This window comes from Panthera pardus, unplaced genomic scaffold (genome assembly GCF_024362965.1).
Source record: "Panthera pardus isolate Hobbes unplaced genomic scaffold, ASM2436296v1 HiC_scaffold_24, whole genome shotgun sequence".
In the NCBI taxonomy this organism is placed as follows: Eukaryota; Metazoa; Chordata; class Mammalia; order Carnivora; family Felidae; genus Panthera; species Panthera pardus.
This window is the reverse complement of record NW_026526810.1, coordinates 20599237-20627193: the sequence shown is the minus strand read 5'-3', so window position 1 is coordinate 20627193 and position 27957 is coordinate 20599237. Positions and strand designations below refer to the sequence as shown.

Genomic DNA, 27957 nt, shown 5'->3' with positions numbered 1-27957 from the left:
CTATAGACATTTTTTTGTGGGAAGTCAAATATGAATTTTTATTTTATTTTTGTTACCTATTTGTAATTTAACTGCATTGTAGTCAGTGCATATGCTCTGTAACTTTATTCCTTTGAAATTTTTGGGATTTGCTTTATTGCCTTATACATAGTCAGATTTGCTATTCATGCTGCTCATGTGATATTGTTTTTGTTTTGTTTTATAATCATTGCATGTCCTTTGTGCATTTATTTATTTTTTAATGTTTTTATTTATTTTTGAGACAGAGAGACAGAGCATGAGCAGGGGAGGGGCAGAGAGAGAGGGAGACACAATCTGAAGCGGGCTCCAGGCTCTGTGCTGTCAGCTCAGAGCCCAATGCGGGGGTCGAACTCACAGACTGTGAGATCATGACCTGAGCTGAAGTCGGACGCTCAACCAACTGTGCCACCTAGGCGCCCCAAATCATTGCATATTCTTAGTGAAATTTTGTTTGTGGTATTAGTTACAGCGAGAGATATGTTAATCTCCTATTGTGATTATGGATTTGTCTATTTCCCTTTATAGTTCTTTTGCATGATTTGTTCTATTGCTTTATCTCTTGATCTATTGATTGATTGATTTTGGTTTCTGTATATGCAGAATCATTTTTTACAGGTCAGAACTGTAGAAATAATGAGGAGGTGACACAGATACGCAAAGCTGATTTGGAGAACCACAATAAAGATGGAGGCTTCTGGACTGTGATTGATGGGAAAGTATATGATATAAAGGACTTCCAGACACAGTCATTGACAGGAAATAGTATTCTTGGTAAGGCCTCACTTTCTACTTCATGGTTAAAAGTTACAGCATGTGCCATTTTGAGCAGAGTATTTGTCTTTTAAGCGATCAGTTGAGTAAATTGTTCCACCCCCCACGTTTTAATCTACTGGTGACTTTGGTGTGTGGCCTATCAGCGAATTCAAGCAGGTTTGAAGAATTCCTTATCATTTTGCATTTGTTTCAACACCTGTTGAAACTTGTTTCAAATCCTGAGTTGGCGCAGGCAGCTCTGGGAGGGGGTGAAAGATCATTATTATACTTTGGTAACCCTCACACTGGAGTCACCTGCCTGATCTATTTCCTACTTGACATTTCTACTATGGGTGTCTAAGCAAATTGTATTGAAATAATGTTGCTTTTGTTTTTTTTGTTTTAGCTCAGTTTGCAGGGGAAGACCCAGTGGTAGCTTTGGAAGCTGCTTTGCAGTTTGAAGACACCCGGGAATCAATGCATGCCTTCTGTGTTGGCCAGTATCTGGAGGTGAGGCTGTGTGCGTGGGCATCATGGTGAACGTCAGGGGAGACCTCCTCTGTATATTTGTGATAGGTGGTTTTTACCTTGAAGTATTATTGATAATAGGGCCTTTCGGTGGGGGTGCGTGTCATTAAGTGATACATATGAAGATCCTTTAGAAGTTTTTTCATAAATGAATTTATTTACACTTATTCGTGTTAAGATTTATGAAGTATTGGTCTTGAAAAATTGTAAAAGTTATTAATTTGTAACACATGTAGATACTTTTCCACACACAAAAAGGGGTTAACCTTTGGCCTTTATAGTTTTATTGTAAGCTTATGTAGAAATTTGAAGTGGCTTACTATCTTGAGATATATATTTTTGGGGGAAGAATTATCTAGTAGCATAATTCTTTAGAATAGAAGTATGTCCTACCTATGCATGAGCTTTGGAGTTTATATGTTGGGATTGGTTTTCCAGGTATAGATCCATAAGTAATAAAATTTATTAAATGCCACATAGGTAAGACTTAAAGCATTGCATAGGGAGAGATTGACTTTGCTTGTAAATGATCTAATAAGACTGGCAAAGTTTTTTTTCATCTGATCTCTTTTCTAACTGGTTTCTTTTTGTTAACATAAATTTATACCTCCACATATGTGGTCCTAGTTCACTACTCACAGCAGTCCTTTCATATTTTTGGGTTTTTGGGGGTGTTATTTATGCATGTAACAATTCAGTATATTTTCTGAAGTATACAGTCAATCTGTAAACTTCTATTTGATTCTTTAAGGAATTATCTAGTTTACCTGTTGTTTTTTAAATTTTTTTAAAAGTTTATTTGTGTGTGTGTGTGTGTGTGTGTGTGTGTGTGTATGTGTGTGAGAGAGAGGAAGAGGGAGAGAGAGAGAGAGAGAGAGAGAGAAACAGGGGAGGAACAGAGAGAAAGGGAGAGAGAGGATCCCAAACAGGCTCTGCACTGTCTGTGCAGAGACCCAGGTAGGGCTCGAACTCATAAACCGCGAGATCATGACCCAAGCCGAATCAAGAGTTGGACACTCAACTGATTGAGCTACCCAAGAGCCCCTCTAGTTTACCTGTTTATCTGAGCTTTGGTTTTACCACCAGTAGATCTGTGTGTTTACCGTTTGCTTTGTAGGGTGTGCCTACAGCACACAGCATGTATAGCAGCATAATAGGATGTAGGAAAAGGGTGTCCAGAGCATCTGCTTCTCTTCCTCATGGAACTTTGTCTCGTTTAGGGATATAAGCTGTTGCTCTTTTGGTTTTTATGTTTTCAATTAACCCTGTTTTCTCAGACTGATGATGAAATTTATCTTTCCAAGCCTGACCAAGAAGTTGTTACCATACCAGATCTGGGAAGTCTCTCTTCACCTCTGATAGACACAGAAAGGAATCTGGGCCTACTTCTCGGATTACATGCTTCCTATTTAGCTATGAGCACACCACTGTCTCCGGTTGAGATCGAATGTGCCAGTAAGAAAAATTTGCTTTCTGCTAACAGATTAGAAGGTTATTTTAGCTGAGTCTTACGTGCTATTTAGAATAGGAGAAGAAGAATCAACACAGTTGTTGGTGAGTAAAAATAAGGATCATGGGACTATGACACTAAACCAATGAAATAGAAATAGTTGTGAATGGCTTTCATTTGCTCTCATGACCTGTGGCAGTAGAGGAAGCTAACAGGTGCATGGAAATATCAGTCCATGTGTGCTCTCACTTTTGCTTCCTGTAACAGATGGGTTCAACTTGGCTGTCGTCTCCACGTGACATGGATTGGCTGTTCCTATTGGGGATAATATTCTTTTTGAGGATTGTGTTTTTACTAGACCCAAATACCTTTTGGGATTGCGACCTTTTTAATGACCTCAAGTAATAAAATTTCACTATATTCCATAAGATGGATTTAAAGTTTTGTTCACATATTCCTACATTTGTCTGCCAACCATCCAGCAAGCATTTACTGAGTAAATACTCAGTATGAGTTACCATGCTAGGTGCTCAATGCATTAAGTGTGGAATTAGACACATTTCTGCTTTTAGGTGCTTTTTGTGTGATGATGAGCCAGACATTATAATAGAGCAGTACGCAGGGTAGAAGAGCATGAAATGGAGACATTTGTAATTTGTTCTGATGGGGAAGAAACCCCATCAGAGGTGAAGGAGTAAGGACATTGGAGTCCCAGGAAAGTGAGTGTGTGAATCTTCTAGGCAGAAATACAGGTGTGTGAGGAGCATTTGTTAAGAAAAGTAGGGCTTCCTGTTGCTTGTGTATGTGTACTGTCAGGAGAGAATGCTAGTGGGCAAGGATGGTCAATGTACTTGGTCAGCCCAGCCTTCTGGAACAAGCCTTTGGTGTGCATGCTGGGCATTTTGCTGCCTGCAGAGCCTCTCAGGGGGATGGACTCATCCTTTCCCTCAAATATTTGTAGTATGAGGAAGATACATTTCTTCTAAATCAGCAAAGAGGGTGGGAAATGAGAAGAGTCAGAGTAAAATTGATCAGAAGGTACTATGGGCCCTGGTGGGTGAGGGGCCTAAGCCATCAGAAACCACCTTTAGAGCAGTATCTTTGAGAGATTAGAGGGAGTTCTAAATGTAGAGACGTAGGTAAGGTCATGATCATATTTGTGTTTTAGAATTAATGTAGCACTTAGGAGAATGCTCCTGAATCTTCTAAAATCTAAATTTTCAGTAAAAGAACATGGAGTACATCCCAGATTTGATTGCTTGGGTTCTGGAGGACTATTTTGATAACAGAAGTCATTGAAAAAAATTTGTAGCAATGAACAAACTGATTCTTCATTTTTTTTGGTGAATCTCACTCCAGTTATGTTAACAATTAGAATGAGCATCCACATTGGCACTGATGCATATTCTTGTGTGTCTAGCCATGCCTCACACAGGTCTCCTTTGTGAGACACACATAGTCTACTGGGTCTCCAGTCTCCAAGGATCTGTCTCTTACTAAGGTCCCATGTTATATGATTAGTAGTCTCTCATTTTTATTACTAGATTAATGCTCTAGGGAAATATGTCCTGCCCTGAGCATGTTTTTTCTTTGTAGACCCCTTCTCATGTGCTGCTTTCCTGCCTGGATGCTCAGTGTTTTTGTCTTTATCCAGATCTCCGCTCAGTTGTCACTTCCACAGAAAATCCTTTACCGACTCTTGAACAGTAGTGGAGGTCTATACTCTTGTACCAACTGTAGTACTTTGTAGCATACAGTTATCCTAATTGAAATTGAGTGATTGCTTGTGTAAGTGTTGCCTCCATGCTGCTCTCCCTAGTAAAATGCAATGCCCCAGTGTTCCCACAGTATCAGTAGAATCGGTCAGCTCTGTGTTTTACTGGGTATCTAGAAAAGTTGTACTGGAACTATTATACTGAGTTCTGATACCATGCTTAAGATGTAGTGAATAGCCAGAAGTGTTAACCTATTTTCATGCAGACATAGGAATTATAAGCCAGTGTATATAAATGTTAGATGTGACTCTTTAATATGAATGATGCTGAATTTTTCCTCTTAAATCAAATATTCACTTCTTTTATATCAATATTTATTTCTGAATAGTACACTCAAGTTTCTCTTTAATGTTTGCATATGTACTTTCTAGAGTGGCTTCAGTCATCCATCTTCTCTGGAGGCCTACAGACCAGCCAGATCCACTATAGCTACAATGAGGAGAAAGACGAGGACCATTGTAGCTCTCCTGGAGGCACTCCTGCTAGCAAGTCCCGACTCTGCTCCCACAGACGGGCCTTGGGCGACCATTCCCAGGCATTCCTGCAAGCCATTGCTGACAATAACATACAGGATCACAATGTGAAGGTGAGCGAGGCCTTCCCACACTTAGTATCCTTGGTTTACCGTAGAACTTTGATATGTGAACACTTTCATGTTCTCTGATTTGCTTAGCACAGACTTTAGTTACATATTATTTGTAGGGCTGGTTTTGAGGTAAGAGGCTGGTTCAGTTCTGGGTGACTGACTCTTGACTTGAGGTCAGGTCACGATCTCAAGGTCGTGAGATAGAGCCCTGTGTTAGGCTGTGCACTGGGCATGAAGCCCGCTTAAGGTTCTCTCCCTCCCTTTGCTTCCTCCCCTGTGTGCATGCGCGCTGTCTTTAAAAAAAAAAAAGAAAAAGAAAAAGAAAAAAAGGCTGATTCAATTCAATATGTCGGTGATGTTTTAGAAGCATTGCTGATTGCAAGTACATTAGAAATTGTGGCATGTAGTTTGGAATTTATGAGGGCGTGTTAGGTGGCTCTGAAGTTACCCTCCAGCTGTTTCTGTTACAGGACTTTCTGTGTCAAATAGAAAGGTACTGTAGGCAGTGCCATTTGACCACACCAATCACTTTTCCTCCTGAGCACCCTGTGGAAGAGGTTGGCCGCTTACTATTATGTTGCCTTTTAAAGCATGAAGATTTAGGTATGAGTCTTGACATTTTAGCTATACCATACATTTTTCAACTGACATGCAATGTGCATTCATTCTTATGCTGCCCCTTTTTAAAAATGTCTTTTACAGGTCACGTGGCATTATCTTTAGTTCATGCAGGAACACTTGGTATTGAGCAAGTAAAGCACAGAACATTGCCTAAATCAGTAGTGGATGTTTGTAGAGTTGTTTACCAAGCAAAATGCTCACTCATTAAGGTAAATACATTTTTATTCTTTTTTTTGTGCTTTGCAGATAGTTGGTAAAATATTTAAGTTGTCTTTTCATATTTAACTTTGTAGACGCATCAAGAACAGGGTCGTTCTTACAAGGAAGTCTGCGCTCCAGTCATTGAACGTTTGAGGTTCCTCTTTAATGAACTAAGACCTGCAGTTTGTAATGATCTCTCTATAATGTCCAAGTTTAAACTGTTAAGTTCTTTGCCCCGTTGGAGGAGGATAGTTCAGAAGATAATTCGAGAACGAAGGAAAAAGAGAGGTAAAAGATGGGAAAATGCTGTCAAAGTGTGTGCTTTTCCCCAGTACATTTGAGTCTGTGATTTGAGTGAAGCTGTTTGCTACTGCTTAGTACATGTGGATTTCCACAACTGCCATAATATTTGTTATGTGTATTTATGATTAAATAGACAAATCCTGCTTATTTTTCTTAGACATCAGATAATGATACAACTTTGCTATTGAGTATGTTATGATTTGGTAATTACTAAATTGATGCTGTACAAGGTAAATACTATAAACTTTATTAAATTGATGGGGAAGAGGAAGTGTTTTTTTTTTTTTTTTTTAATCACTTGTTCTGGTAAATGAGATATATGAGAATGTTTATTCTTTTAGTTAATCTTGCCATTATTGTAAGGAAATGTTTTCCTTTGGAAATATTGAGTATTCTGATACATGGAGAATTGTTATAAAAGGAACTAAAAGAATTACTAATATTTCCAGGAAGCAACTATTTAGGGATGTGGAGAATTTTTATATTAAATGAGCAAAATTTGAGTACAAGTACATGAAATACTTTGGAATTTGGTTAATTATGATTATAAACACGTTTTGCAGAAATTTCTGATTATATTCTTATGAATTATACCAATTTATTCACAGATAAGCTTATTAAACTATTATTTACTGAGTTTTTGATGGACATTATGAACAATGATGTCATAAAAGACTAACTTTGTGTTAGAAGCCGTCCTGAATTGATTGTTCTTGAGAAAATTCTTAACCACAACAATTTGCCTGAATCCTAGAGATGCTCTGAATCAGGAAATCATGGTAGGAATGCTTCTGAGATCCCTTTAACCTAGGTAGTGAGGAAATTCATAGTAGAGGCACAGGCCTGGGAGACCACCATCTCAGCTTGAGGAACAGTGATTCCCTCACCACCTGGCCATCACCTCCATGGATTCTGAGGCCATGTTGTCACCTCTTAAAGTTTCTTGTTGTGGGTTTAAATATTTAGTTGTGTGAGTTTGAAGCTGTTTTTGTTTTTATTTTAAGAAAATCAAATAACTTATAAATGATTATTACTGGTGCTGTGTTAGGCTCACCAAAAGCACCCTTAAATTTGATGATTCACTGGACTCAGAAGAGCTGTTATACTCACAGTTACAGTTTATTACTGTGAAAGGATACAGATTAAAATCAGCAAAAGGAAAGGCACATTGAGGGAAATCCAAAGAAAACTAGGCCTAAGCTTCCAGTTCCCTCCCAGTGGAGCTGCACAGGGCCGTGCTTAGTTCTCTCAGCAGTGATGTGTGACAGCATGTGTGAAGGGCTGTCAGCAAGGATGCTCACCTGAGCCTTGGCGTCCAGGATTATTATTGCGGGTCAGTCACATAGACATATGGGGCCTGCATGGTTACTCTCAGTTATTTAGACTCTAGCTTCCACAGTAGAAACAGGTGATAACTGTAAGTCACATTCTTAGCATAAACTGTTCAAACTGGAAAACATGGCCTTAGACCTCAGGCATACAGAAACAGTTTTCTCAGGCAGAACATGTCAAGGACTTCGATCTCAGTTCACAGGAGATGGCCAAGTGCTGAAAGGACAGTGTTTCTTGGGAATTTGCAGAGTTTGGGCAACCCAGACCTGCTGTGTTGGTGTTTACTGCTCGTGTGTATTATTAATTATATTCCTTATTGTATTACTTGCTGAGAAGAAATAAACTAAAAATCTTGAAAGGGAGCAAAAATATGAAAGCAACACCACATATCACATTGAAAATTCAATAGAAATTTCCCAAATTAAAGATACTAACATAGTAAAAGGTATCCAGTTAATTCAGTTCAGTTGCATAGTGGTGACAGATTCATTGCATTGGTTCAGAATGGGCAAGCTGGGGACAAATGCAGCCTGCTGCTTGCTGTATGTTGCCCATGAGCTAAGATTGGGTTTTGAATTTTAAAGTTACTTTTTAAAAGACCAAAAGAAGAATAATATGTTTGACACATGGAAATTATATGAAGTTTAAATTGAAGCATCTGTAAATAAAGTTAGCTGCTTTTCAGCTTGCAACAGCAGAATCCAGTATTTGCAATAGACTGACTGGCCTGCAAAGACTAAAATATTCACCATCTATCTGGCCCTTTAAGAAAAAGTTTGCCGACTACTGGGCTTCTCTTTCTGTATGACCATCATAGCACCTTCCCCATCTTTCTGTACATGATGTGGAGTAGCAGAGTGTTATTATTGAATGTCATGTGAGAATAATCATGATAGTTTTTACTTTTGTAGTTTGAGCATTTCAGTTGACAGTGGTATTTACATGTTTGAGTAAAATAGGTCCTTTACCTTCATGCATATTTAATACTTCTTAATTTAAAATTGTATATAAGTAAATGAATTTTATAATGAAAGATGTTTTTAATCATAGTTCCTAAGAAGCCAGAATCTACAGATGATGAAGAAAAAATTGGAAATGAAGAGAGCGATTTAGAAGAAGCTTGCATTTTGCCACATAGTCCTATAAATGTGGATAAAAGACCCATTACAATTAAATCACCTAAGGTGAAGTATTTTCTGTGATTCTGAGGCTGGCTGAATAGAAACACAGCACATAGCAAGGGAACCCATAAGTATTGTCACTTTGTCCTTGAGCATCTATAAGATAGAGAGTGTAGTGGGTTACTATACATATGGGTGACCGCCCCAGTCATGCCTAACACACTTGATTTATGGTGTCCTGGTTAGATCGATAGCTGGAAAAGTGTTCCCTTTTACTTTTAGTAGTACATTATATCATTATTCATTTGCCATTCGTTCACTGAATGTATACTTTGCTCTAGAAACTGTCCTGGTCACATAGGCTGTTGAAACCTATGATAATTTAACTTTGTATAGTATGTTAGTCTGTTCCAAAGTATGTAAGTATAGAGATTATAAATTCATTTATAAGCCTATTTATGGCATAGTTATTTTTGCCATAAATTAGTTACTTAATTTAAAGTATTTTACCAATTTAAACGTACTTGCATTTATTTATAATTTATTTGAGTAACTGTTTCAGAGCCCATGTTAATAAGGTAAACTAATGGTGAAAATGGCTTTCCTTTGTCAGGATAAATGGCAACCACTGTTGAGTACCGTTACAGGTGTTCACAAATACAAGTGGTTGAAGCAGAATGTTCAGGGTCTCTATCCCCAGTCTGCGCTCCTCAGTACAATTGCTGAATTTGCCCTTAAGGAAGAGCCAGTGGATGTGGAAAAAATGAGAAAGTGCCTACTAAAACAGGTAAAATTTGCTAAAAACATTCTCCTCTGCATGGGATAATATACACAACATTTAACTGTATGCATTCATATTTTGCAGTTGGAGAGAGCAGAAGTTCGTCTGGAAGGGATAGATACAATTTTAAAACTGGCAACCAAAAATTTCTTACTTCCATCTGTGCAGTATGCTATGTTCTGTGGATGGCAAAGACTTATTCCTGAGGGGATTGATATAGGGTAAAACTTTATTATAACATTTTTTCTTAATAAGGGAAATTCTGGCAACAAGACATTATTTTATTGAAATTAAAAGTCTGGCAATATTCTGATTTTTTTTTAAATGTTTGTTTATTTTTGAGAGAGAGAGAGCACGCAAGTGGGGCAGTGGGGGGGGGGGGGAGTGGGCAGAGAGAGAGAGAGAGAGAGACAGAATCTGAAGCAGGCTCCAGGCTCTGAGCTGTCAGCACAGAGCTCGACATGGGGCTTGAACTCATGGACTGTGAAATCATGACCTGAGCCAAAGTCGGACGCTCAACTGACTGAGCCACTCAGGCGCCTCCTTTCTGGCAATGTGCCAAGTAAAATTCTTTATCTTTGAAAGGGAACCTCTTACGGATTGCCTAAAGGATGTTGATTTGATCCCACCTTTTAATCGGATGCTGCTGGAAGTAACTTTTGGCAAGCTATATGCTTGGGCTGTTCAGAATATTCGAAATGTTTTGATAGATGCAAATGCAAAATTTAAAGAGCTTGGTGAGTTAAAAAAAAAAAATCTGATGTTTAAAAGGCTGTATTAAGATTGCTGTTGAAGTATTGCCTGTAATCATGTTAGCATTATCTTATAGTTTGGCTCTTAATTATATGTTGTGGAAACTTACAAATGCTAATTTTTTGCTCTTTGAGAAGACTTTAATAACTTTGTACATTAGAATGATAATCTTTAAAAAATTTTTTATTTTTATATTTATAGATATATAAATATATTTATATTTTATTTTTATTTTTTGAAAATGTGCACACACGTTCCTATGCGTGGGGTCAGGGGCAGAGGGAGAGGGGGAGAGAGAATCTTAAGCAGGCTCCAATGCCTAGTGTGGAGCCCCAACTCAGGGCTTGATCTCATGACTGTGAGATCATGATCTGAGCTGAAATCAAGAGTTGGACACTTAACTGACTGTGCCACCCATGTGCCCCTAGACTGATACTCTAAGCTGCTTTAAGGTTTCTCAAATTTTAAACGGAACTTTCAAAATTCAGCAGAAGACACAATTTTGTAGTGTCCTAATACTAAGCTTTTACATTTTAACGTTTTCATGTGTATCACTAACACCATATACCCTAAAGTGTATATCCTTTATTAATACTTAATTTCTTGAATAGTTTGAGCACCTGCAGAGAAATGCTAGGATTGGTTTTGTGGAAGAGAAGTGAAATATGACTCTTGTATATGAAATAAAATGAGTAAGCCACCAGGGATATTTAGAGGAGCTGCATGATAAGTTTTGCAGACAAATGGAAATAGCTATATGTGGATTGATGGTGGTAGGATTATTGCAAAGCAATGAACAGCTGCCTGATGTCCACACTCTTTGGAAACCCATTGAAAAACATAGTTTTTAAAAAATTGCTATTGCTTTCCTCATCTGTATGTTCTTATATCCACATGTAAGAAATTTATGTGGGTGCTAATGCCATTTAGGTATCCAGCCTGTCCCTCTACAAACCATTACCAATGAGAACCCGTCAGGACCAAGCCTGGGGACGACCCCACAAGCTCGCTTTCTCCTGGTGATGCTCAGCATGCTCACCCTGCAACATGGTGCAAACAACCTGAACCTCCTGCTGAACTCTGGCATGCTTGCCCTGACACAGACAGCACTTCGGCTGATTGGTAGGTTGACACTAGTCATTTATGAAAATGCTAAGGTTTTTCCTTCATCTTTTCTTTCTCTTTATAAATTTTTTTTATTGTGGTAAAATGAAAATAACATAAAATGTATCATTTTTTTACAATTATTTTATTTTATTTTTATTTTATTTATTTTATTTTTTTTCAATATATGAAATTTATTGTCAAATTGGTTTCCATACAACACCCAGTGCTCATCCCAAAAGGTGCCCTCCTCTATACCTATCACCCACCCTCCCCTCCCTCCCACCCCCCATCAACCCTCAGTTTGTTCTCAGTTTTTAAGAGTCTCTAATGCTTTGGCTCTCTCCCACTCTAACCTCTTTTTTTTTTTTTTTTTTTTCTTCCCCTCCCCCATGGGTTTCTGTTAAGTTTATCAGGATCCACCTAAGAGTGAAACCATATGGTATCTGTCTTTCTCTGTATGGCTTATTTCACTTAGCATAACATTCTCCAGTTCCATCCACGTTGCTACAAAGGGCCATATTTCATTCTTTCTCATGAGGGTACAAAAAAGTTATGTAACTAGATACTGGTAATGCTTGTACAACACTGTGGATATGCTTAATGCTAATCAATTATAAAGTTGTTTAAAATGATAGTAAAATGTATCATTTTGATAGTAAAATGCTAATCAATTATAAAGTTGTTTAAAATGATAGTAAAATGTATCATTTTGATAGTAAAATGCTAATCAATTATAAAGTTGTTTAAAATGATAGTAAAATGTATCATTTTGATAGTAAAATGCTAATCAATTATAAAGTTGTTTTAAACAACTTTATAATTGATTAGCATTAAGCATATCCACAGTGTTGTACAAGCATTACCAGTATCTAGTTACATAACTTTTTTGTACCCTCATGCAAAGCCATACCCATTTAGTGGCAGCTCCTGATTTCCCACTCCTCCAGCTTTTGGCAAACAAATCTGTTTTAAGCTCTGTAGATTTTCCTATTCTGAATATTTCATATAAATGTAATTTTTATATTTCATATAATTTTTAGCCTTCTGTATATGGCTTATTTCACTTAGCATGTTTCAGTACTTCATCTCTTTTTATGGCTAAAATATATGGATATACTACATTTTATTTATCCTTTTATCCATGGTTGGACATTTGGCTTGTTTCTACTTTTTGGCCATTGTGAGTAATGCTGCTAGGAACATTTGTGTACAAGTTTTTGTTTGAACACCTGTTTCCATTTCTTCTGTTATATACCAAGGAGTGGAAGTGCAGGGTCATAAGGTTATCCTATGTTTAACATGCTAAGGAACCTCCAGTCTTTTCCCTAGCACTGCACCATTTTCCATTCCCCCTCAGCAATGGACTGGCTTCTAGTTTCTCCACATCTTCACCAATAGTAGTTTTTCTCTGGATGGATCAAGGCCATCCCAGTTGCTATGAAGTGGTATCTCATTGTGGTTTGATTTATATTTTGCTAATGTAAGGACATTGAGCATCATTACACATATTTGTTGGTCATTTGTATATCTTCTTGGAGAAATTTCTTTTTTTTTTTTTTCTGGTGTGTCAGTTCTGCTTTACTTTTTTTTTTTAATTAAAAAAATTTTTTTTATGTTTATTTATTTTTTAGAGAGAGACACAGAGTGAGAGACACAGCAGGGGAGGGTCTGAGCAGGCTCCAGGCTCCTAAACAGACTCCAGGCTCTGAACTGTTTTCACAGAGCCTGATGTGGAACTTGAACTCACAAACTGCGAGATCATGACCTGAGCTGAAGTTAGACGCTTAACCAACTGAGCCACCCAGGCGCCCCTTTTTTTTAATTAAAAAAAATTTTTTTTTGTATTTTAATTTACATCCAAGTTAGTTGGCATATATTGCAATTATGGTTTCAGGAGTAGAATCCAGTGATTGATTCATCCCCTATGTATATAACACCCAGTGCTCATCCCAAGTGTCTTCCTTAATGCCCCTTATTTAGCCCATTCCCCCCACCCACAACCTCTCCAGCAACCCTCAGTTTGTTCTCTGTATTTAAGGGTCTCTTATGTTTTGTCCCTCTCCTTGTTTTTATATTATTTTTGCTTCCTTTCCCTTATGTTCATCTGTTTTGTATCTTAAATTCCACATATGAGTGAAGTCATATGATATTTGATATTTGTCTTTCTCTGACTAATTTCACTTAGCATAATACATTCTAGGTCCATCCATGTAGTTGGAAATAGCAATATTTCATTCTTTTTGATTGGTGAGTAATACTCCATTTTGTGTGTGTGTGTGTGTGTGTGTGTGTGTGTGTGTGTGTGTGTACATTTCCATACATTGGCTATTGTCAGTAGTGCTGCTATAAACATTGGGGTGCATGTGCCCCTTCAAAACAGCACGCCTGTATCCCTTGGATAAATACCTAGTAGTGCAATTGCTGGGTTGTAGGGTAGTCCTTTTGTGATTTTTTGAGGAACCTCCATACTGTTTTCCAGAGTGGCTGCACCAGTTTGCATTCCCACCAGCAACGCAAAAGAGATCCTCTTTCTCTGCATCCTGACAAACATCTGTTCTGGCCTGAGTTGTTAATGTTAACCATTCTGACAGTTGTGAGGTGGTATCTCAGTGGTTTTGATATGTATTTCCCTGATGATGAGTGATGTTGAGCATTTTTTCATGTGTCTATTAGCCATCTGGATGTCTTCTTTGGAGAAGTGTCTATTCATGTCTTTTGCCCATTTCTTCACTGGATTCTTTGTTTTTTTTGTGTGTTGAGTTTGATAAGTTCCTTTATAGATTTTGGATACTAACCCTTTATTTGATATGTCATTTGCAGATATCTACTCCCATTCCATTGATTGCCTTTTAGTTTTGTTGATTGTTTTCTTTGCCCTGCAGAAGATTTTTATCTTGATGAGGTCCCAATAGTTCATTTTTGCTTCTGTTTCCCTTGCCTCCGGAGACGTGTTGAGTAAGAAGTTGCTGTGTCCAAGATCAAAGAGGTTTTTGCCTGCTTTCTCCTCGAGGATTTTGATGGCTTTCTGTCTTACATTTAGGTCTTTCATCCATTTTGAGTTTATTTTTGTGTATGGTGTAAGAAAGCGGTCCAGGTTCATTTTTCTGCATGTCACTGTCCAGTTTTCCCAGCACCAGTTGCTGAAGAGACTGTCTTTATTCCATTGGATAGTCTTTCCTGCTTTGTCAAAGATTAGTTGGCCATACGTTTGTGGATCCATTTCTGGGTTCCTTATTCTGTTCCATTGATCTGAGTGTCTTTTTTTCTGTCACTACCATACTGTCTTGATGATTACAGCTTTATAGTACATCTTGAAGTCTGGGATTGTGACACCTCCAGCTTTGGTTTTCTTTTTCAGGACCATTTTGGCTATTTGGGGCCTTTTTTGGTTCCATCCAAATTTTAGGATTGTTTGTTCTAGCTCTGTGAAGAATGCTGGTGTTATTTTGATAGGGACTGCCTTGAATATGTTGATTGCTTTGCGTAGTATTGACATTTTAATATTTTTTCTTCCAATCCAAGAGCATGAAATATTTTTCCTTTTTTTGTGTGTCGTCTTCTATTTCTTTCATAAGCTTTCTATAGTTTTCAGTGTATAGATTTTTCACCTTTTTGTTTAGGTTTATTCCTAGGTATTTAATGTTGTTTGGTGCAATTATAAATGGGATTGATTCCTTGGTTTCTTTTTCTGTTGCTTCATTATTGGTGTATAGAAATGCAACCAATTTCTGTGCATTGACTTTATATCCTATGACTTTGCTGAACTCATGGGTCAGTTCTAGTAGTTTTTTGGTGGAATCTTTTGGGTTTTCCATATAGAGTATCATGTTGTCTGTGAAGGATGAAAGTTTGACTTCCTCCTTGCTGATTTGGATGCCTTTTATTCCTTTGTGTTGTCTGATTACTGAGGCTAGGACATCCAATACTATGTTGAATAACTGTGTCGAGAGTAGACATCCTTGTCATATTCCTGACCTTAGGGGAAAGGCTCTAAGTTTTTCCCCATTGAGGATATTAGTGGTGGGTCTTTCATATATGGCTTTTATGATCTTGAGGTGTGATCCTTCTATCCCTACTTTCTTGAGGATTGTTACCAAGAAAACATGCTATATTTTGTCAAATGCTTTCTCTGCATCTATTGAGAGGATCATGTGGTTCTCGTCCTGTCTTTTATTGATGTAATGTATTACATTGATTGTTTTGCAGATATTGAAGTAGTCCTGCATCCCAGGTATAAATCCCACTTTGTTGTGGTGAATAATTCTTTTAATGTATTGTTGGATCCAGTTGACTACTATCTTGTTGAGAATTTTTGCATCCATGGTCATCAGGGAAATTGGTCTGTAGTTGTTCTTTTTAGTCAGGCTTTGGGTTTGGAATGGAAGCTTTCCTTCCATTTCTATATTTGGAATAGCTTCAAAAGAATAAGTGTTAACTCTTCTTTAAACGTTTAGTAGAATTCCCCTGGAAAGCCGTCCAGCTCTGGGCTCTTGTTTCTTGGGGATATTTTTGATTACTAATTTGATTTCTTTACTGGTTATGGGTCTGTTCAAATTTTCTATTTATTCTTGTTTCAGTTTGGTAGTGTATATCTTTCTAGGAATTTGTCCAATTCTTCAGATTGCCCCGTTTATTGGCATATAATTGTTCATAATATTCTTTTGTTATTGTTTGTATTTCTGCAGTGTTGGTTGTGATATCTCCTCCTTCATTCTTGATTTTATTTATTTGGGTCCTTTCCTGTTTCTTTTTGATCAAACTGGCTAGGGGTGTATCAACTTTGTTAATTCTTTCAAAGAATCAGTTCCTTGTTTCATTGATTTGTTCTGTGTTTTTTTGTTTTTTGTTTTTTGTTTTTTTTTTTATTTCAATAGCATTGATTTCTGCCCTCATCTTTATTATTTCCTGTCTTCTGCTGGTTTTGGGTTTTATCTGCTGTTCTTTTTCCAGATCTTTAAGGTATAAGGTACGTTGTGTATCAGATCTTTCTTCCTTCTTTAGAAGGTCTGGATTGCTATTTACTTCCCTCTTATGACTGTCTTTGCTGTGTTCCAGAGGTTTTGGGCTGTGGTGTTATCATTTTCATTGACTTCCATGTACTTTTTAATTTCCTCTTTAACTTGTTGGTTAACCCGTTCATTCTTTAGCAGGATATTCTTTAGTCCAAGTATTTGTTGTCTTTCCAAATTTCTTCTTGTGGGTGATTTCAAGTTTCATGGTGTTGTGGTCTGAAAGTATGCATGGTATGATCTCAATTTTTTGTACTTGTTGAGGGCTGATTTGTGTCCTAGCATGTTATCTGTTCTGGAGAATGTTCCATGTGCACTTGAGGAGAATGTGTATTCTACTGCTTTAGGATGAAATGTTCTGAATATATCTGTTAAGTCCATCTGGTCCAGTGTTTCATTCAAGGCCATTGTTTGCTGGTTGATTTTCTGTTTAGATGATCTGTCCATTGTTGTAAATGGGATATTGAAGTTCCCTACTATTATGGTATTATTGTCAATGAGTTTCTGTATGTTTGTGATTAATTGATTTATATATTTGGGTGCTCTCACATTTGGCGCATAAATGTTTACAGTTGTTAGGTCCTCTTTGTAGATAGACCACTTAATTATTATATGATGCCCTTCTTCATCTCTTGATACAGTCTTTATTTTAAAATCTAGTTTGTGTGATATAAGTATGGCTACTCTGGCTTTCTTTTGTTGACCATTAGCATGATAGATGGTTCTCTATCCCCTTATTTTCAATCTGAAGGTGTCTTTAGGTCTAAAATGGGTCTCTTATAAACAGCATGTAGATGGATCTTGTTTTCTGATCCATTCTGTTACCCAGTGTCTTTTGATTGGAGCATTTAGTCCATTGACTATTTTCAGGAAGCAACTGTTTAGGGATATGGAGAAATTTTTATATTAAATGAGCAAAATTTGAGTACAAGTACATGAAATACTTTGGAATTTGGTTAATTGTGATATAAACACATTTTGCAGAAATTTATGATTATATTCTTATGAATTATACCAATTTATTCACAGATAAGCTTATTAAACTATTATTTACTGAGTTTTTGATGGACATTATGAACAATGATGTCATAAAAGACTAACTTTGTGTTAGAAGCCGTCCTGAATTGATTGTTCTTGAGAAAATTCTTAACCACAACAATTTGCCTGAATCCTAGAGATGCTCTGAATCAGGAAATCATGGTAGGAATGCTTCTGAGATCCCCTAACCTAACCTAGGTAGTGAGGAAATTCATAGTAGAGGCACAGGCTTAGGAGACCACCATCTCAGCTTGAGGAACAATGATTCCCTCACCACCTGGCCATCGCCTCCATGGATTCTGAGGCCATGTTGTCACCTCTTAAAGTTTCTTGTTGTGGGTTTAAATATTTAGTTGTGTGATGTTTGAAGCTGTTTTTGTTTTTATTTTAAGAAAATTGAATAACTTATAAATGATTATTATTACTGGTGCTGTGTTAGGCTCGCTTATTTGCTGCTCTGCTTCATCCCTGCTTGCCGTCGTGGCATCCATTTGAGATTGCATCTCAACTATAGCATCTTTAACTTTGCCCTGACTAGATTTTATATTGTTTACCTCTGCAGAAATGGGTTCTATGCTTTTTTTCAACCCCAGCTGGTATTCTTATTATTGTGATTCTAAATTCTGGTTTAGACATCCTGCTTGTGTCTGTGTTGATTAAGTCCCTGGCTGTCATTTCTTCCTGTCCATTCTTTTGGGGTGAATTCCTTAGTTTCATCATTTTGGAGGAAGAAAAAGATTTAATAAAATAAAAAGTAAAAATTGAAAAAATTAAAAACAACAGAAAAAATCAAATAAAGGATGTTAGATCCTAGGTGCGTTTTGGTCTGGTTGTTGAAAGAAGCATGATAGAATAGAGAACAAAGGGAAAGAAAAAGGGAAAAAAAATAGGAAAACATTTGGAAATTTAAAAAAATACAATAAAATAGAATAAAATGAAAGGATGAAAGTAAATGGAATAAAAAATTACAAAAAAATACAGTAGAAAAAAATTAAAAATCTTTTTAATAAAAACATAATTTCTGTTTTCACAAATAAGAAAAGAAAAAGAAAAAAAATTGAATAGATGGACCAGCTAACAGAATGAAATATGAATGAAATTACATCCTGTTTCTTCTAGCAGTCAAACTATGAAGCACTTTATAGTCCTTCAACTAAGCAGGCAGAGAGCCTTGTGGTGGTCATCTAGAGCTTGGCTGGCACAGTTGGACGTGATGGTGCTTTTTAGCTTACTGGGGTGGATCGTTGTGGTGCATGAACACGTGTATGCACATGCGTGTGATAGGTGAAAATGGTGTCACCCAGCTACCCAGTCTCTAGTATCAGAACTCCGTGCTCTCATGTACTGGCAATCAAGCACCCTTTCTTTGTCTCCGGCTTCCATCTACTCCCTGCTTTTATACTGTGTGGGACCACGCCGTCACTGTGCAAGGTTGCACCTCCCTCTTGAATTTCATCTCAGATGAGGCTGTTTCCAAATCCCTTCTGAGGGCCCTGTGGCTTTGACCTGCTCAGACCCTCTTGGGGAGGGTCTCACTGAGCAATGGCCAGTTGCCAGCCTGCCCTCAGGAATGTTCACATGATGGTACTGTTGCAGATGCCTAGATACTGTGGCCTAGATATCTGTGGGTGCCAGCCAGCCCCAGAAAAAGTTGGCGTGATTGTGTAGCAGCAGTGTTTCAGGGATTATGGTAAATCACAATACATGTCTGGTGCCAGGCTTCACAGCCCCTTAACGTCATGTTCCAACACCAGCAAATATGGCTGTTCTATGGGTTCCACTGGGACCTTTGCCTGTGGGGAGGCTGCATAGCCTCTACCAAATGTCCTCTCAGCAGGGGAGCTGCCTCTCCTTATGTGGCCAGAGGACCCCCTCAGACCTTGCTGTTGCTCCTGGGGATTCGCCCATCTCATCAGAGCTCTGCCACATATCGAGAGTTTCAACTCTGTACTCCCCTTTTATAGATCCTAATGGTATTTACAACCTTCTCCTTTCTCCTTCCTCCCTTTCTTGTTCAGTCCCTTATGGGTGTTCCCACTCTCTATCTCTCAGCTACTTTCAGTTGGAGTGCTTTTCCCCTACTCTTCCCTCTGTCTCTGTCCTCTCTCTGCAAGCAAAAATAGCTCCCTACCCTCCGTGGCTTTTCTCTTTCCCAGTTCTCCTCTCCATGCTGCATCCCTGCTAAGTTCTGTGGCTTACGTTATGCAGATTGTTGTGTTGATCCTCATATCAGTTTTCTGGGTGTACAAAATGGTTTGGTGCTTATCTAGCTACATTTCAGGAAGGAGAGAAGCAGAAAACTTTCAGCTACTCTGCCATCTTGGCCTTTCTTCTCTTTCTTGGAGAACTTGCTATTCAAAACTTTTGCCCAGTTTTAAATTGAGGTATTTGTCTTTGTATTGTTGAGTTGTAGGAGTCCTTTACATAGTCTGGATACTAGACCATTTTCAGTTATATGATATGAAGATATTTCCTCCCACTCTGTGGGTTGTGTTTTACGCTGATGCACAGAAATTTTAAATTTTGGTGAAGTCCAATTTGTCTGTTTTTCTTTTGTTTCTTGTGCTTTTGATGTCATGTTCAATAAACCATTGTCAAATCCCAGTTAATGGGGATGGCTCACTGTGTTTTCTTTTTTTAAGTTTTATAGTTTTAGTTTTTATAGTTAAGTCTTTAGTCCATTTGTAGGCAATTCTTACTACGGTGTGAGGTAAGAACTCCTTTTACTTCTTTTGGTTATCCAGTTGTCCTAGTACTGTTTGTTGAAAAGACTTCTTTTCCCAAGGTCTTGGCCCCCTTGTGAAATCATTTGACTATAGTTATTATGGTTTATTTCTAGACTCTCTATTTTGTTGGTCTATATGTCTGTCATTATGTCAGTACCACATTGTTGTGAACACCAGCTTTGTGGTAAGTTTTGGAATAAAAAAGTAGTTTTCCAACTTTATTTTTCTTTCTCAAGATTATTTTGGCTATTTTGGGTCCTTAGCATTTCAGGAATTCAGGTCCATAGGAATTTCAGGGCTGGCTTTTCCATGTCTGGAAAAAAATAGCTATTAAGATTTTCTAGAGGTTGTATTCAATCTGTAGATTGTGTTAGGGAGTATTGGTATCTTAACAAATATTAAGTCTTTCTTTCCATGGTCATGGGATGGCTTTATATTTATTTAGGTCTTCTTTCATTTCTTTGAACTGTATTTTATAGTTGTGTTGTTATAGGGTAATGCTGGCCTCAGAGTGAGTTAGGATTTGTTACATTCTATTCTATTTTTGGAGAGTTAGAGAATTGGTATTAAGTCTTCTTTAAAAGTTTGGTAGAATTCACCAGTTATGCCATCTGGCTCTGGGTTTTTCTTTGTTGAGAGGTTTTGATTACTGATTCAGTCTCTTTACTTATTCTAGGTCTACTCACGTTTTCTATTTCTTCTTAACTCAGTTCAGATCATTTGTGTGTTTCTAGGAATTTATCCATTTCATCTAGGTTAGCTAATTTGTTGTATAGTTGTTCATATACTCTCTTACCGTTCTTTTTATTTCTGTAGAATCAGTAGTAATGTCCTCACTTTCGTTTCTGGTTTTAGTTATTTGCATCTTGTCTCTTTTTTCTTAATCTACCTAAACGTTTGTCATTTTTTTGATATTTTCTAAAAAACTGACTTTTATTGATTCTATTGTTTTTTAATTATCTCTGCTCTAGTTTTTATTCTTTTTTTCTTTCTACTATGGGTTTATTGTGTTTTTATTTTTCTAGTTCCTCCAGGTGTAGAGTTAAGTTACTGATTTGAGATTCTTCTTCATTTTTGTTAAGTTTATTTATTTTGAGAGAGAGAGTGTGTGTATGCAAGTAGGGGAGAGGCGGAGAGGGGGAGAGAGAGAGAGAGAATTCTAAGCAGGCTGTGCACTGTCAGTGCAGAGCCCAGCGTGGGGCTCAAACTCACGAACCATGAAATTATGACTGGAACTGAAATCAAGAGTTGGACTTTTAACCCACTGAGCCACCCAGGCACCCTCTTCTTTTTTCAATGTATGCTTTTGTAGATAAAAAATTGCCCAATAGCACTGCTTTTTCTGCATCCTATAAGTTTTGGTATGTTGTGTTTTTGTTTTCTTTCGTCTCAAAGTATTTTTTTTCAATTTAAATTTTAGTTAATTAACATACAGTGCAATATTGGTTTCAAGAGTAGAATTCAGTGATCATTACTTATGTACAACACCTAGTGCTCATCAAAGTGCCCTCCTTAATACCCATCACCCGTCTAACCCATCTCTGACCCACCTCCCTCCATTAACTCTTAGTTTGTTCTCTATCATTAAGAGTCTCTTGTGGTTTGTTTCTCTCTTTCTTCTTCCCCTCCCTTCCCATATGTTCATCTGTTTTGTGTCTTAAATTCCACATATGAGTGAAATCATATGGTATTTGTTTCTCTCTCATAGACTTATTTCGCTTAGTATAATGTATTTTAGCTCCATCACATTGCTGCAAATGGCAAGATTTCATTCTTTTTGATGGCTGAGTAATATTTCAGTGTGTGTGTGTCTGTGTGTGTGTGTGAGAGAGAGAGAGACAGAGAGAGATTGTTTTTGTGTGTGTGTATACCACAGCTTCTTTATCCATTCATCAGTTGATGGACATTTGGGTTCTCTCCATAGTTTGGCTATTGTTGATAATGCTGTAAACATTGGGGTGCATGTACCCCTTCAAATCTGTATTTTTGTATTCTTTGGGTAAATAACAGTGCAGTTGCTGGATTAGTAGGGTACTTCTATTTTTAGCTTTTTGAGGAACCTCCATACTGTTCTCCAGAGTGGCTGCACCAGTTTACATTCCCACCAGTAGTGTAGGAGGGTTCCCTTTTCTCCGCATCCTTACCCATGCCTGTTGTTTAGCCATTCTGATAGGTGTGAAGTAGTATCTCATTGTTTTGATTTGTATTTCCCTGATGATGAGTAATGGTGAGCATTTTTTTCATGTGTCTGTTAGCCATCTGGATGTTTTTGGAAAAGTGTCTATTCACGTCTTCTGCCCATTTCTTAACTGGATTATTTGTGTTTTGTGTGTTGAGTTTGATAAATTCTTTATAGATTTTGGGTACTAACAAAATTTCTCTCATGATTTTTTTTTACTTTGGGTGGTTAAGTGTTTGTAATTTAATTTCCATATACTTGTAAAATTTGTAGTATTCTTTTGTTATTTTCAGTTTCATTCTGTAGTTGTTGGAGAAGGTAATTGGTATGATTATAGTATATTTCAGTTTATTGAGACTTGTGGTCTAGTATACGGGCTATCCCAGAGAATGTTCCATGTACCCTTGAGAAGATTGTGTATCCTGCTTTTTTTCAGTTCTGTATATATGTGTGTCTGTTAGATCTGATTGGTTTCTAATGTTTTTTGTGTGAACTTTGAAATACTGCAGCGTCAGTCTTCTAAGTCCAAGTGAAAAAGCAAGGCTTTCTTAAGCTCTTTGGTCTTCTCAATCTTTGTGTCCACATGACCCATTCAAAAATATGCATCAGTCTAGAAAACAGTCAGCCTCTATGAGTCATGCATCTGATTTCGTAAGACCTCATGAGTAATTAAAAAATGCTTTTAAAAAGTCTCAAACTTGTATTTCCATCTAGAAATTGCCTCTCTTTTTATATCATCTCCCTTTTTTCCAGAGGATCCAAATAGGTAAAAGTCATAGCACAAATTATTAATTATGGGGGCCTTTGTTAGGAGTTTAAATTTCAACCTTCCTCCTGGCTACAGAAAGCAAGGGAATTGTGTCCCATGAATATATATCTATATTTACCACTTTCCTTGATCAGGATTATTTTTCTTTAATATAAGATATTATAAGCTGGGTGCTTGGGTGGCTCAGTCAGTTGAGTGTCCTACTTCAGCTCAGGTCATGATCTCATGGTTCATGGGTTCAAGCCCTGCAACAGGCTCTGTGCTGACAGCTCAGAGCCTGGAACCTGCTTCAGATTCTTTGTCTTCCTCTCTCTCTGCCCTTCTCCTGCTCATGCTCTATCTCTCCCTCTCCCTCAAAAATAAATAAAAACATTAAGAAAAATTATAAGCATGTAATACTTTATATTAACTTTATGTATGCATCAGATATCACAGCCACAAAATACAAAAGCACTTAAGAAAAGGTCCCCCTTTTTTTCTTATTGCAAATGTATTCATATCCTTTGCAGTAAATTTGGCATTTATAGGGTTAGCATTATATCTGCCAGGGGAGCTCCTAGCTGGAATGTAACAGATGCCCTTTTTGAAGTCTCATTGAGGCACCATTGAGCTGGGCTGAAGAAAAGAATATTTTTTTTCCTAGTAAAACTGGGGAAAAGCTTTACTTTATCTAAAGCTTTAGTCCAGCCCTAAGAATTGACTAACCGTTTTTTTTTAATCCCTTTTGGAGTAGAGAGGATCACAGACTATGTACATTTTTGACCCACCCAAGCCCACCTTTGGGAATGTTTGGGCACCTTTTCCTCCCACTTGGAGGAGAGAACAAAGACTGAAGGAGTTACCAGGACTGTACTTTCCCCCCACCTCAAGTTAGCCAACAAGACCAAAAGCAGCCAGGGGATCCAGCACGCTGATTCCTGGGGTTAAATTCACTATTTTAAAATCCATTTGTAAATTTTACTTCTTGTAGCTGATGGTTCAGCTTCTGTTTTATATTATGGATGATTTCATAGCCATCAAGGACCAAATATTCATCATACTCCACCCCTTCATTCTTCCTTTTACCAAACAATACTTACGCAATATTTCAGCTAGTCAGGGTTGTTCTAGAGATTCCTACTGCTGCCATCCCTGTGCCAGAGTCCCTAAGACCACGCCCAGATTCAGTGCTTTGTGAGAAGACCTTATCAGACTCGCAGTATAGTCACACTGAGCGCTAAGATTTACTACGGTGAAAGACTAGGAAGGAAAATCAGTGAAGGGAAGGGGCACATGGGAAAAGTCCGGGAGAAACTGACACGAGTCCTGTCCTAGTGGAGTCACACAGGATGAAGTTCATTATCAGCAAAGAGTTGTTGATAGTACATGTGAAATGGTGTCTACACCTGGGAAGCTCACGAGAGACTCAGCACCTAGGATTTGCACAGGGGCAGGTCAAGTAGGCACCTCCTGGCATATACCCAAATTCTAGACCCCTAGAAGGAAGCAGGTTTAAGCAGAGACCACATTGTACAAATAGTTTAGGCACTGTGAGGCCTCTTATCAGGGAGGGGTGGGAGCCCTCCTGAGATCCAGGTTCCCAGAGGCCAGTTGAGGGCTACCTTGCAAGCCAGCCCTTCCTAAGGACAGTGGTATCAGGCCTGCTGTTCTTAGCTCTTTTCTGCATAGTATCATAATTAAAGTTTGTTAATTTCTCATTGTTAGACATTTAGGTGATTATCCTTTGCCTTACTGTTCTAATAAAACATGTGATGAGTGTTTTTCTAACTTAATCATTTGCTTTTTTTGGAAGAGGGGCATAATTCCTAGAAGTAGAGTAAATGTCTCTGTTGATCATTTTATATCTGTTATATCTTCTGATGCTTTTCTTTAATTAAACTTTTTTTTTAAAGTTTATTTATTTTGAGAGAGAGAGAGAGGGAGGGGCAGGGAAGGGCAGAGAGGGAGAAAGAGAATCCAAGCAGGCTCCACACTGTCAGTGCAGAGCCCCGATGTGGGGCTCGAACTCACGAACTATGAGACCATGACCTCAGCCGAAAACAGGAGTTGACTTCTTTTTTTTTTTTTTTTTTAATTTTTTTTTTTTTAATTTTTTTTTAAAAAAATTTTTTTTTTTTTAATTTTTTTTTTTTTCCAACGTTCTTTATTTATTTTTGGGACAGAGAGAGACAGAGCATGAACGGGGGAGGGGCAGAGAGAGAGGGAGACACAGAATCGGAAACAGGCTCCAGGCTCCGAGCCATCAGCCCAGAGCCTGACGCGGGGCTCGAACTCACGGACCGCGAGATCGTGACCTGGCTGAAGTCGGACGCTTAACCGACTGCGCCACCCAGGCGCCCCTAGGAGTTGACTTCTTAACCAGCTGAACCACCCAGGTGTCCCTCTTCTGATATATATTTATATATTTGGTTCTCCTTTTATCTTTTTAAATTCTCATCAGTAAATCTTTCATGGTGCTTATTATATTGATAATACACTATACACTATAGATTCTTTAAAATTATTTTCATCAGTCCTTACTAATTTTTGAAAAAAGTGTATTAAGGGGTGCCTGGGTGGTTCAGTGGGTTAAGCACCTGACTTCAGCTCAAGTCATGGTCTCATGGTTCATGGGTTTGAGCCCTGCATCGGGCTCTATGTTGACAGCTCAGAGCCTGGAGCCTGCTTCAGTTTGTGTCTCCCTCTCTCTCTGCCCCTCCCCCATACTCTGTTTCTCTCTCTCAAAAATAAATAAACATTAAAAAAAATTAAAAAGAAAAAAGTGTATTAAGATTAGGATATTGTAACTACTTATTGGCTCACCTGCTGTTTTTGATGCTCTGATAGGTCCTAGTTGTGATAATGTTGAAGAGGATATGAATGCTTCTGCCCGAGGAGCTTCTGCTACAGTTTTGGAAGAGACAAGAAAGGAAACGGCTCCTGTACAGCTGCCAGTTTCAGGGCCAGAACTGGCTGCCATGATGAAGATTGGAACCAGGGTCATGAGAGGCGTTGATTGGAAATGGGGTGATCAGGTACTCAGATTTGATTTTAAACACATTAGCCACACATTAGTCACCATCCTTACTTGCATGCTCTTAGTGGGTGGAATTGGAATATATAACTATGTTAACTCAGGGCCTATGCAATTGACAGATGACGTAGTTGTGGATTCCTGGGCAGGTGAATAGAGTCAAAACAAGTAGAGAGTATCAGTGGCTGTAGGGGCACCTCAAGCAGGATCATGTATTTAAGGAGTCATGGCTGTTTTTAGAAAACTTCCTGGCATGGGCTCAATTTGAGGGGGAGCCTAGAGTAGGAGCAGGAGTAAGCAGGAAAGAGTAGACTTCATCTTATTAATAGTGTTCTAAAAGCTGTGAGGCAGAAAAACCCAGGTGCTGAGAGATGGTGGCCATGTGCCCAATTAAGTGCCCCAACCTAGCAGTTTCAGGTGTGCCAGCTGGGTGGTGGCCACCTCTCTGTTTCTCCTTGTGGCAAATCACTCCCAAGCTTCTGTGAGGTCTCACAAGGAGAGATTGTGGGGACTGGTGTCTGTGTTATTACCGTAGTCACTAGCTAAGGATAGTGCTCACCTTCCTACAGTATGGTAGCATTCTTGTCACCTCTAGGTTTTCTCAACCTCACTGTTAAGCATGGGTCTTACCAGAATCATTTCAGAAGTGTCCTAGAACAGGTAGCAGCATCCTAAAAACAGCTTTCACTCATAGACATGAGAGACAGAGTCTCCACTCTAGTTCCAGAGAGAACACTGAAGAACAAGAGGAAAACAGGAGATGCTGGTGCTTGTTTCAGGTTTCTGGTATTTTGAAGCCCAATGGAGGGATCGAGCCAAGGAATAGGGCATCAGGACTAGGCTGGAAAGCCTCATCTCTGTATTGGTTTAGGGAGGATGCTGATTGAGGCAATTCTTTTCCCAGTTACCTCTTTGGTAAAGGAGCATAAGCCAGTTATTTCCTGATGTTTGATTTAAGGTGATGATGTGAGCTGTGCATGGTGCAGGTGGGTTTGGAGCAGTCTGTGGGCACAGTGACACAGCAGTCCTTACAGGCTTTGTGCGACAGAACAGGCGTGGGCCCTCTTAACTGATCTTTGTTTTGGCTTCCTCAGGATGGACCTCCTCCTGGTCTTGGGCGTGTGATTGGTGAACTTGGAGAGGACGGATGGATCAGGGTCCAGTGGGACACAGGCAGCACCAACTCCTACAGGATGGGGAAAGAAGGGAAGTATGACCTCAAGTTGGCGGAGCTGCCAGCCTCAACACAGCCCTCAGCAGAGGACTCGGACACAGAGGATGACTCTGGTGGGTGCCTTCGGGTTGTTTAGTCTGGGGCAGCTTGGCAAGCTGTGTGCTAATGCTAGCTGGCTGTCCTTTTCATCTGGAAGTGAGAACAGTGTATCAGGACTCACCTGCAGACAGTGCTCTGTAGTTTTGGACTTGTCCCTAAAGGTTCAGTTTAAATAAGCCCCAGGTAATTCTGATATAGGAGTTAAAAGCATGGCTCTGGTGACTGGCAGCCTAGCTGGATTTGACTCCCTTGCTCCCTTTGGGGACAGTCCAGTAAAGTTTGGCACTGTAGGGCTGGCTTGCTTGCTATGTCTTTACCTCTAGTGGACCTTCTCATTTGGCTCTGAGTCTCCTGTGTGAGGTAGTGAGTCAGTGCCTGGTGAACTAGGAATAATGTGGAATTAGTCAGTACAGTATTACCTTAAGGAAACCAGAAATGAAAATTTGGAGTGAACCCAGAAAGTTAAATCCTATCTAAGTAAATCCAAGGTTGTGGGAGGAGGACTTCATGACATTTTCCGATGTGTCCAAAAGGCTTTGGGATGTGTGAATGAAACTTCCCATGGCTGGTCTTGGTGAGACTGTCCAGGAGGCCTGGGCTGATTCCTGGGGCTCAGGT

At 38.6% G+C, this 27957-nt stretch overlaps 1 protein-coding gene across 5 annotated transcripts in view; it reads left to right on the top strand.

Moving 5' to 3' along the window:
• The window catches only part of HERC2 (HECT and RLD domain containing E3 ubiquitin protein ligase 2), a 268052-nt gene that overhangs the window by 119199 nt on the left and 120896 nt on the right, over positions 1–27957 (top strand). For 4 of the 5 annotated variants that reach the window (XM_019438147.2, XM_019438148.2, XM_019438146.2 and 1 more), the window contains 14 exons: positions 622–792; positions 1181–1284; positions 2580–2757; positions 4899–5113; positions 5584–5716; positions 5816–5943; positions 6028–6223; positions 8621–8754; positions 9305–9478; positions 9557–9693; positions 10058–10209; positions 11156–11347; positions 25880–26067; positions 27161–27353. In XM_019438147.2, the coding sequence (XP_019293692.2) occupies positions 622–792; positions 1181–1284; positions 2580–2757; positions 4899–5113; positions 5584–5716; positions 5816–5943; positions 6028–6223; positions 8621–8754; positions 9305–9478; positions 9557–9693; positions 10058–10209; positions 11156–11347; positions 25880–26067; positions 27161–27353 (2295 nt within the window). The remainder of the gene's footprint in view (positions 1–621; positions 793–1180; positions 1285–2579; positions 2758–4898; positions 5114–5583; positions 5717–5815; positions 5944–6027; positions 6224–8620; positions 8755–9304; positions 9479–9556; positions 9694–10057; positions 10210–11155; positions 11348–25879; positions 26068–27160; positions 27354–27957) is intronic. The other variant, XM_019438149.2, reaches the window with a different exon arrangement.